Source organism: Nicotiana tomentosiformis, chromosome 1 (genome assembly GCF_000390325.3).
Source record: "Nicotiana tomentosiformis chromosome 1, ASM39032v3, whole genome shotgun sequence".
NCBI classification, from domain to species: Eukaryota; Viridiplantae; Streptophyta; class Magnoliopsida; order Solanales; family Solanaceae; genus Nicotiana; species Nicotiana tomentosiformis.
Genome location: NC_090812.1, coordinates 4,281,568 through 4,291,860, shown reverse-complemented (window position 1 = coordinate 4,291,860; position 10,293 = coordinate 4,281,568). Strand labels below are relative to the sequence as shown.

The window sequence follows — 10,293 nt, the reverse complement described above, 5'->3', positions numbered from 1 at the left end:
CGGGCTACTAGCGATATAACGCACGATACTACCGAGAACGTTCGGCCCGATCTAGAATAACGTGTACACTGCCGAGGGACATGCAACACGATCCATAGATGCATCTATATACTGCCGAGGCGTTCGACCCGCTCCACAAGAAAAGGGAGAAAGTTACCGAATTACGAGGCACGTGTTTACAATACAGCACATGAGCACAAAATGAATTTAATCTTTACTATTTCTCAAATAACTCGCCCACAACTCAAAGTGTTAAGGTTTAGCCTAGTGTACATATATTTACTTCTAAATAAATTTCAATTATAACTTCAATTAATTAATCCAGCAGAATGAATTCAAGTAATTCAAACATTTCATGATAAGATCCTAGGTCTACCCGGACATAAACATACTTTAGTTACGTATGGACTCTCATCACCTCGTGTGTACGTAGCACCCACAACTAGTAGAACATAATAATAAATATCACCTAGGGGTAGTTTCTTCCTCACAAGGTTAGACTGGAGATTTACCTCGCTCCGAAGTCCCATAACCGGCTCTAAAGCCACTCTAACACCTCGAACCAATGCACGTCGATCCAAAACTATCTAAACAATTTGCAAACCAATCAAAACATATTCTAATACCCATAATTAATCAATTTAAACAATTTCCAACTCCGCTCGAAAAGTCAATAAAATCAACCCTAGGGCCCACATGCCCAGATTCCAAAATTTCTGAAGATAAACATTACCCGCCACGTTACGAACTCAAATATATAATTTATTCTCAATTCCACGTCCAATTTCGTGGTCAAAATTCAAAAATACCAAATCCTAGGTTTTTCACCAAAACCCCACAATTTCTACAAATTTCCATGTTTAAATCCTTATACAAACCATGTATTTAACTTGTAATAGGTGGGAGTCACTTACCTTGTGTTGCTTGATGAAAATATCCCCTTGAAGCTCTCCAAAATCACCCCAACCAAGTGAAAATGGAAGAAAATAGGCCAAGTCCCGTTTTTTATAAAACTTCACTGCCCAGCGACCTCTCGCATTTGCGGTCCATTAGCCGCTTTTGCGGCTCCGCAGATGCGATGCTCCTCCTCGCTTTTGTGGACTCACTTCTGCGGCAACATTGCCGCTTCTGCGAAGCAGCCCTCTCTCACACTTTCCGCTTCTGCAATCGATCCGCCGCAGCTGCAACTCCGCTTCTGTAGTCCACCTGCTCGCTTCTGCGACCTCAGCCCCAGTCACGCCTGGCCTCTTCTGCAACCCTCTTGGCGGCTTCTACGGCTCCGTACCTGCGGCCAAAACCTCGCAGGTGCGGTTACACCAGATGCCAGCTGCTTCACCATTCCTCCCAAGTCCAAACTCGATCCATTTTCAATCCAATTCACACCCGAGGCCCCCGGGACCTCATCCAAACACACCAACACATCCCAAAGTACAATACGAACCTAGTCGAAGCCTTAAACCACGTCAAACAACATCAAAATCATGAATCGTGCCTCGAATCGAACTTATAAATTTCCAAATTTCCAAATTCTATATCTTGTACCGAAACGTATCAAATCAAGTCCGATTGGCCTCAAATTTTGCACACAAGTCATAAATGACATAACGAAGCTATTCCAAGGCTTGAAAATCTCAAACGGATATTGATAACATTAAATCCACTTCAAGTCAAACTTAAGAATTTCTTAAACTTTTAAAATACCAACCTTCCATAATAAGCGCTGAAATGCTCGCGGGTGATCCGATACTCAACCCGAACATACGCCCAAGTCTGAAATTATCATGCGAACCTATTGGAAACTCCAAATCCCGATTCCGAGGTCGTTTACTCAAAATTCACACCTTAGTCAATTCTTCCAACTTAACGCTTCCGAAATTAGAATTTTCCATCCGAATCAACTCCGAACTTTCCCGAAATTCAATTCCAACCACACGTACAAGTCATAACACCTGAAGTGAAGCTACTCAAGGCCGCAAACCTCCGAACGACGTGCTAGAGCTCAAAACTATCAGTCGGGTCGTTACAGTATATCACAAAATTGACTATTTCAGTGCATCTTTTTCCCTTCATCAAATGCTAAAGCATCCATGGTGAATGTGCGTTCAACATATTTCTTGAATTTCGTATGCAATTTTGTTTCTATATTTTAAAATTTTTAATAGTGGCCTCAATATAATAGAAAAATATCTTAAATTTAACAAGCAAGAAAAACGAAATTCAAGTATTGGTTTGGATGAAAAATATTATACTTTACCTTTGAAAGGATAGAGAGAGGAAGAAAATCTTTATTTTAAAAAGAAACTCTCACAAAAAAAAAGTATTGCATAAGAGGGGTTCCTTTTCCCATTCAAAATATGAGGGATATTGTTTTTCAACCCTTAAAGGTTAAGGGGGTAAAGTAGATTTTATTCTAAATATTCCTAACTACTCCCTCCGTTCACTTTTAGTTGTCAAGTATTCTAAAAATAAATTTTTATTTTTACTTGTCACTTTTCGCATATCAAGAGAAAAATAATTTTTTTTCTGTTTTGCCCCTAGCATTAATTACTCATTTCAAATTATTTTTCAAATCCATTAAGACTATACACCAATTAATATGGGTATCATGATAAATTATACATTTTATTTATTGTTTCTTAAGGGACGTGAAAAGTCTAAAGTAGATAACTAAAAGTAAACCGGACTAGTATTTTTAATATTATACTAACATTGCTCTTATGACGACCCCCGTCCCCTCCCCCAAGAAACAATTAGGGAAAAGGTTCGGATTTGTCCTTGTACTATTGTATATAGTTTATATTTGTCCCCCATTATACTTTTCGTTCAAATCCATCCTTACCGTTAACAAAGTATGCAAAAAATACCCCTAACCCTAACGTTTTGTCAATGTGGCACTCGGGGCCCTCAAATAAATTGTCTATGTCATCATTTCTATCATTTAATCCTTAAATATATCATTCAAGATAAAGAGAATTTTGTGGGTCCCACTTAATTTTTAACTTTTTAACTCTTTCTTTTTCTTCTCCCTTTCTCCGCTGTTTTCGGCGTTATCATCTTCTCCGTTGAATTCAAAATTCAATCAATCAACTTTGATTTCTATAGCAAACTTAGATCATTTTATTTTTTGTCATATTTATAAAGAATGGGGTTTCACATCAAGATGTTATTCCCAGCGAAAACCTCCATTACCACCCATGACAACACCATACTACCTTGGCCTCTACCTCGCCTTCACGATTTTAGGCAACCAAGTTTTTCTTGAGTTTTGGAAGAGGATTTTTAGAGAAGAAAAATGAAAGCAATGAAGATTTTGAGGTCGGTCGGAAGAAGTTCTGCGACAAATAAAGGTTAAGATAAAGAAAATTCACCGATAATCGTTTGGCCAAATCTAAGCGTGGTTCTTCACTTGCGGGCATTTTTTCGGCAAGACCACCAAAGATGGAGAAGATTACTGGCTTGTCAATATATTCACACTGCTTTGAAAAGTCAAAAGGCAATATTGGTCAATGTTGACAGTTTCAACCAATGACAATTTAGCTTATTGTCTCCCATCATCGCATCTTTTCGACAAGCCCGCCGGAGAGGAAGAAGATTAATGGTCTATCACCTTTGGGATTAATCATAACTAGCAGTCCTCGCATTTTCAGCCCATTCAGAAAAACAATCTCATTCTCTTTCTAATTTCATTATCATGAACTTAAACAATTCTTGATGGGTGTCAAAATCTTTCAGCTTGCGGCGGGCTATGGTGTTGGAGAAGCAGAAGAAGTGATGTTGAAAAAAGAAGAAAGAGAAAAGTAAAAGAAAAAAGGAAAAAAGAATTAAAATAATATATTGGGTAGTGAATTTATAAAAATGCTGACATGTATTATTACGTGGTGATTTATTTAAGGGCCTCGAGTGCCACAGTGTCAAAATATTAGGGTTAAGAATATTTTTGGTTACTTTGTTAACGGTAAAGATGTATTTGAACGAAAAGTATAACGAGAGATAAATGTAAATTATATACAATAGTACAAGGACAAATTAGTACCTTTTTCCAAAACAATTAATACATAAAAGATACATGTTGACCCTAAGTAAAATAGGTAGTACCGAAACTCCACTGGTTTGCTGAAGAATAAGAAAACGGAACAACTCCAATTATCTATTGAAACCGCAATGGAGGTACATTCCCATGATTCCTAGCAAATTCTCTCTTCTACATTTTTTATTTCGATTCCTTCTATAATTTAAAGGTTGCGTGATCCTTTGAATTTTTTCAGAGCAAACCATCTTTTGTACATGTTTCAAACCACGAAGATTACTCCACACCCGAGCGTGAGAGCACTGGAATCGAAGAAATCGACAATGGTGAATACTGGCCCCTTTCTGGCAAACCCTATGTTGATATGATTCTCACAAAAACTACTGTCAAGCCCCACTATGGCATGGTAATTCCCTTTTTTTTTTTCCTTTCAATTCTTTGATTTATAGGTCTTTATTGGCCGAGATGTATCAGAAACAATCTTTCTACCTTTGCATACATACTATACTTCTCAAACTACACTTGTGAAATTTCTAAAAAAATTATATTTTTAACCCGACCTATATTTGAGTTCTGAACCCGCGGCTTTTATGTTGGATCAGCCACTGAATTTGTTTGATGTTGACAGTATTTACCGAGAAAAATGAACAAAGAGCTACCTGCTGGTGGAGCCCCAGCAGTCCTTACTTGTGGTCGAAAGAAGTGGGATATGTTCTACTATTCTAATAACAAATTTAGCGCTGAGTGGAAAAAATTTGTGGATGATAACGATCTGAAGGTGGGGGATGGACTTGTGTTTGAACTTTCAGAGTGCAGCACTAGCAAAATCCATTTTAGAGTTCAGATTCTGAGAGGTGATTTCCCTTCTGAATTGCTGCCTGAAGATGAAGAGGGTGCAACTGATGCCAACCCAATTGAACTGTAGGAAGTTGTAGGCTGTTTACAAGTATTTGAAACCATATTTAGACGATTATATTTTCTTTGAGCATAGTGTTACTGTTGAAGGGGAGCCTTGGAGTAACAATAAAGTTATCTTCGTGTGACCTATAGGTCACGGGTTCGAGCCGTGGAAGCAGCCAATAATGCTTGCATTAGAGTAGGTTGTCTACATCGCACCCCTTGGGCGAACGCGGGATGCCTTATGCTGGGCTGCCCTATAGTGTTACTGTTCTGTTTGGTTTAAAAGAATGACTTACTATTTGTTCATGTGGATCTGTTTTCTCTATATTGTGATTGTTTGGTTATCTTCTACTTGTGTCCGATTAAGTATTAGCTCTGATATATCATTTTCAAAGAATGGAATTTAGTACTACATATTTTGACAAGTACATGCCATTTAACATGTCAATATTAGAAAATAATCGTATTGTTTAAATTTAGAATCTTGAAGCTTCACTTCTTTCATTGTTCAACCCAGCTTCTAATGCTTACTCTTCATCTTTTGCCTGTTGAAAAAGCTGATAGTGTGCTAGACTGAAGAAATCAAAATTGTTCTAAATATTTTTTCCTCCAGATCTAATCAGCCTTGGAATGGTTTGTCAGTATGTTTCTACAATCATTCTTAGAGGCTAGAAAAAACTCTTGGCAGCCTTATATAACAATGTGCTATTGCAATTCCTGGGAGCAAGTACTACAAATTTAGACAAGAGAACGGTTTTTGGGGCATTTGAAAATGCTGCAACAGTTAACTTATTTCGATGGTGCTAATTGTCTTCTGTATTCTTCATCCATACTGTGTTAGTAAGTGCATTCTCATTTACTTTTACATAGCGGTTGATTTTCTTCTTCCTGTGCTCAACTTGCGCTGTGCCCCTGCGCAAGGGCAGGAGGTGGAGGAGGGGGGATCTACAGAATTTCTTGGACTCAGGTATCTTTTTATAATCTATTTGACGGGGCTGACAGTATTTTAGTACTCTCATTAGAGGATTAATCTTTTTGGAGAAGCCAGCATACCTTGTCAGTAGAACTTGTAACTTCCAACAATCATATTCTGCTGTGTCTCATCATTTCTTTCTCTGTTTCTTCCTCTACAATTCTCAATTATCTCTGTATTCTCAACTCATGCAAATGGTAGAGTATGCTAACCTGCTAGTGTTACATCCTTTTGTCTCATGGTCCTCATGATATAGATGCTTCGACCCTACCATTAGTGTCAAGTGTTATACCTCTTTCCAACCTTTATTAGAATGTTATGCACGAATGTTGTTATACGTGCTACGGGGTTGTGATTCCAATGGCAACTATCTTCATATAGCTGTCACAAGTCAGTTCAGAAGGATAATTTCACTCACTTATATTAATCTCATCCAATTACGGTTCCTTTCCTGATTGTCATAGGCAGCTTTAGTTCTTAGGAAAAGCAGTAAGCTAGACACTACCCCCAACAAAGAGATACATCCCCACCACATAAATGTCTGAATGTAACAGTTCCTACCCATGCAAACCTTTGATCCATCCAATACAAGAACTTGGCTTGATTTTCCTAGGTTTGCTTCATAGACTAGAGCTGCAAGAAGTCCATAGAGTAGTGATCCCAGAGGAATGTTGGTGATGAGAATGTTGTGATTGACCCCTGCACTGTTGGGGCCAAATAGCTCAGAGGTTATTGACACTGCTGCTGAAAATACAAAACCAGAACTCAACCCAAGCAACGCCGTGGCAGCGCTCAATGCGGCTTTGCTTCCTGATAAAACAAGCAGAAAAAAAGCCACTGGTGTTGGAATCAGCGCAAATGCAAGCCATGCAGTCCTTGCATAGTACATCTTGCTGCAACCAAAAATAACCATTTTCAGCTCTCTGTCAAACTTTTTACCATTATGGTGATTGTCCATTGAAAGAATAGTAAATCTGGAAATACTTACTCCCGTAGGAAATCTGGGGCTGCTGAAAGTAGGCGCCCGAAGAAGGAACATGCAGAATAGAGTGCAACAAGAAAGCTGATCTCTGAACTATATCCAAGTGACTCTGAAATTTGGCCTAGATTGTTGCTGTAAACGAGTACGAGTGTTCCCCCACAGAAATATGCTAGGTAATATAGCCAGAAATCCCACCTACACATGAGCTGATCTGCTGAATGTTCTTCTCCAAGCAGCAGCAAACGATCTCTCAACAAAAAGCTGCTAGTCCAACTTTCCTTCTCTTTCAAACCATGAGAATTTTCGGTCCAAAGAGTCATACTTGAATCCTCTTTCCACATCATTTCTTTGTGCATTCCAAAATCATCAGTGTCATCGTCTTCAAGTAACATATAATTAGGATGGAATAGTTGAGACCACTCTTCTGTACGGATAACCCCAGGCGCAATCACCGGAAGGACCAGCAAGAACACTGCACCGGCCAAGAGGATACGAGCCGTTGGTGCACTATATGAGACCGAGTTCAGGATTAAGAGATAAAGGCCGGTAAAAACTGCTAGTATGGTTAGACATAGGAAAATGAGATATTCTCGGTGAACAGAATCAGCACGAAGAGTTTGGGAGTGAGGTTGCCGGAGGATTGGCAGAGCTGCAACTGATGTGACAAGGGGGACTAGGGCATTAAGAAGAAGGTATAGTGTATCATCATTGGAATTAATGGCATTACCAATGAGGTTGAACAAGGCTGCACTTGCACCATTGAAACTTACGCTGAGGGATAATGCAAATGGTCTATTTGCTGGGAAATGTTTGATGCACAACACATAACATACTGTATTAAACCAGCAGATACTGCAGCCAGCCAACACACACAACAGAAATACCTGCAAGGTAAGTCGGTGAAAGCTTGAGAATGGGATAGCATCGTAATGAATTTTCAATGCAAAGAGCTGAAGAAAATAATCATGCAACATCTTGGAATTCTGCAGTTTGCAGTTTCAGTGGATTAAAAGCTATGTTACGCGGATTCTCCAAAACAGTTGCTGCACCCGTGTCGGATCCTCCAAAAATGTACTACCTTTGGAGGATCCGACACGCACCCACCGACATTTTCGAAGAGTCCAAGCAACATAGATTAAAAGGGCAACCTTCCCAAAGCCCCATGGAGTTCCACTTGAATCTTGAATAGGTTCTTCAGATCTTGCAGAGAATTTTCAAGCAACAAAAATTAATTGACTAGAATGGAAGGAAGCTGAGAATAAAATGTTCTCAAACTCTCTTTGGTTGTTAAGAGCAGGATTTCTTACCTAATGAGAAACCTCAAAAATGATAAATTAAGTTTGTTTGCCAATTAATATCCACTAACATTACTTGATGGACATTCTTGCCTTTTTTTTTTTTTTTTTCCCTGAGGACTAGTTGATAATTGATTAGTTGTTCGGTGGGGTTGTCTTATCTTTAACGTAACTAATATGCACATCCAAAAGCTTCTTTTACTAACATTGAGTCATGGCCAATTAAGCAGAAAGTTAACGAGAAGGAAGAGCACAAATCATGCAGAGCTGATATCAAGATAGTTTAGCAAAGAGCTCTCAGTAATTTTTCTTTATGCAGATTTATGAGTTCCCCCAACTCCCATCCCTCTTTTTAACCCCTAAAATCTTAAAAACTTTGAACTGTGGCGAATTTACAGAACCTTAGTCTTCTTTCCATATTGGACTTTCTGGTTGATAAATTTACTTTAGTCCTCACCAACCATTAACTATAATTATGTTTCTATTTCTTGTCTAGTACTTAGTACTCAATAAACATTTCTAAACTAATACAAGTTAGCTAATTTGGTGTGGTAGCTCTAACTACTAACAACCGTTAGTTCACCAAAGAATCCAGAGGAAAATTTAATTCTTAGGAAGAAAAAAATAACAAGGCAAAATGCAATTGAGTATTCAGGCAACAACAAAAATTGGATTAAATTCTCAAATTTCTTCAACTCAAGATACATGTTCCTAGCATCAATTCCAAAATTCAAGAAGATTTGGGAGAAGAAAAGGAGAAAACTGACCAAGAAATAAGGCAAAATGATGATTTTCTGAATGACAAGCCATTGAAGGCCATAACCAATAAGTCCCATAAAAGCAGCTATGAAAAGAACAACCCACAATGGGAAATACATAAGAGAAACTCCAGAACACCACCCAAATGCTTTCCCCATATCTGATGCCATTGACAGATAATTCAGCTGCACCTGTGAAATTCCCAGAACAGATTTCAATTCAGAAGAATAGGACGAGAAGTCGAAATTTGTCCCTGTAAATGCTTGAATCCATGTGCTTGCTATCAATATCATCCATTTACTTGAATATTGCTCCATAATTCTTCTATTTTTTTTTACTGGGAATATTGTTGAGTCATGGAAGATATTTATATTTAAGAGGGGTTTTCTTGATCTTGGAGAATCTTGAAAGCGAAGAAATGATGATATTTTAGTTGTTCATGTTTTAGGGGTGGTTGGGAAGACGAGGGAGGTTGGAAGTTTTTCAGGTCATAACCACAAGGAAGTTAGAGTTTTCCTTCTTTTTTTTTAAATTGTTTTTGTTGTTGTAATAATGCTATAAATGATAAATATTTGTTAAAAATAATAGTAACATATAAAGTTAAAATACTTCTAAGTTACTCCTACATTTTATATTACTAGTCTTTATGTGCGTGTCTCGCACGTAATATACAAAACTGCTTATATCTCGTTTGGTCAACCTGCAAAAATCAGCTTATTTTGAGAAGTGTTTTTTCTCAAAAGTATTTTTGGTGAGAAACAGTTTGTGTTTGACTAATTAATTTGAAAAGCACTTTTGAGCAGCAATTAGTATTTGGCCAAGCTTTAAAAAACTATTTCTAAGTGTATTTTTCTCTAAAGTAATTTTGGAGAGAAGCTATTTGCTTCTGCTTCTCCTCAAAAACACTTTTTTTTTTCCTTTCAAAAGCTTGACCAAACACCTTAATTTTAGAAGAAAATTACTTTTGACCAAAAAAAGTATTTTTGCCTCAAAAAAAGCTTGGCCAAACAGGCTAATAGCGTTGACATAAGAATATAGAAACTTGTTACTTGAAAAGTGTTATTCATTATGAAAATATTAAAATTGTACGCCATTTTTTAAGCTATTTATACCATGATTAAATACTTTATTATCACTATTATTTTTTAGTTAATTATGGACGAATTAGTTAAGGAAGACTACTGTAAACATATAAGCAATGGCGGATCCACATGGGCACTTGTGGGTGCTTAAGCACCCATTAACTTTAACCATATTTAGTAAATTACATAGGCAATTGTACAAATATTTAGATAAATATTGAGTTAGCACCCACAAGTAAATTTATTTTTTGTAACGACTCGACCGGTCGTTTTGA

General features: G+C 37.5%; 2 protein-coding genes across 4 annotated transcripts; one reads left to right on the top strand and one right to left on the bottom strand.

The window, feature by feature from the left end:
• Positions 1-4,031: 4,031 nt before the first annotated feature.
• LOC104120364 (B3 domain-containing protein Os04g0386900-like) lies at positions 4,032-5,276 on the top strand. The gene is made up of 3 exons (XM_009632117.4): positions 4,032-4,167; positions 4,266-4,433; positions 4,656-5,276. Exons 1-3 carry the CDS (start codon positions 4,162-4,164, stop codon positions 4,950-4,952), a joined length of 471 nt encoding a protein of 156 aa, XP_009630412.1. The 5' UTR covers positions 4,032-4,161; the 3' UTR covers positions 4,953-5,276.
• A 230-nt stretch (positions 5,277-5,506) lies between these two features.
• Positions 5,507-9,453, bottom strand: LOC104120363 (protein NUCLEAR FUSION DEFECTIVE 4-like). Of its 3 annotated transcripts, none has more exons than XM_009632116.4 (3): positions 8,945-9,453; positions 6,889-7,766; positions 5,507-6,793 (listed from the first exon to the last, which is right to left on the bottom strand). In XM_009632116.4, the coding sequence occupies exons 1-3, from the start codon at positions 9,251-9,253 to the stop codon at positions 6,319-6,321; spliced, it is 1,662 nt and encodes a 553-aa protein (XP_009630411.1). In that variant the 5' UTR covers positions 9,254-9,453; the 3' UTR covers positions 5,507-6,318. The 3 variants fall into 3 exon arrangements, with proteins under 3 accessions (XP_009630411.1, XP_070032639.1, XP_070032644.1); XM_070176538.1 differs by having other exon boundaries at positions 6,889-8,082; positions 8,945-9,084; XM_070176543.1 differs by having other exon boundaries at positions 6,889-8,074; positions 8,945-9,082.
• Between the last annotated feature and the right edge of the window lie 840 nt (positions 9,454-10,293).

Bases quoted from the DNA above. Each gene is read 5' to 3' on its own strand.
- LOC104120364 (XM_009632117.4), top strand. The intron at 4,434-4,655 runs GTAATTCCCTTT...TGATGTTGACAG, and splicing joins TCAAGCCCCACTATGGCATG to TATTTACCGAGAAAAATGAA.
- LOC104120363 (XM_009632116.4), bottom strand. From the start codon at position 9,253: ATGGAGCAATATTCAAGTAAATGGATGATATTGATAGCAAGCACATGG. The intron at 7,767-8,944 runs GTCAGTTTTCTC...CTTACCTTGCAG, and splicing joins TCATTTTGCCTTATTTCTTG to GTATTTCTGTTGTGTGTGTT. The intron at 6,794-6,888 runs GTAAGTATTTCC...TTTTGGTTGCAG, and splicing joins GCCCCAGATTTCCTACGGGA to CAAGATGTACTATGCAAGGA.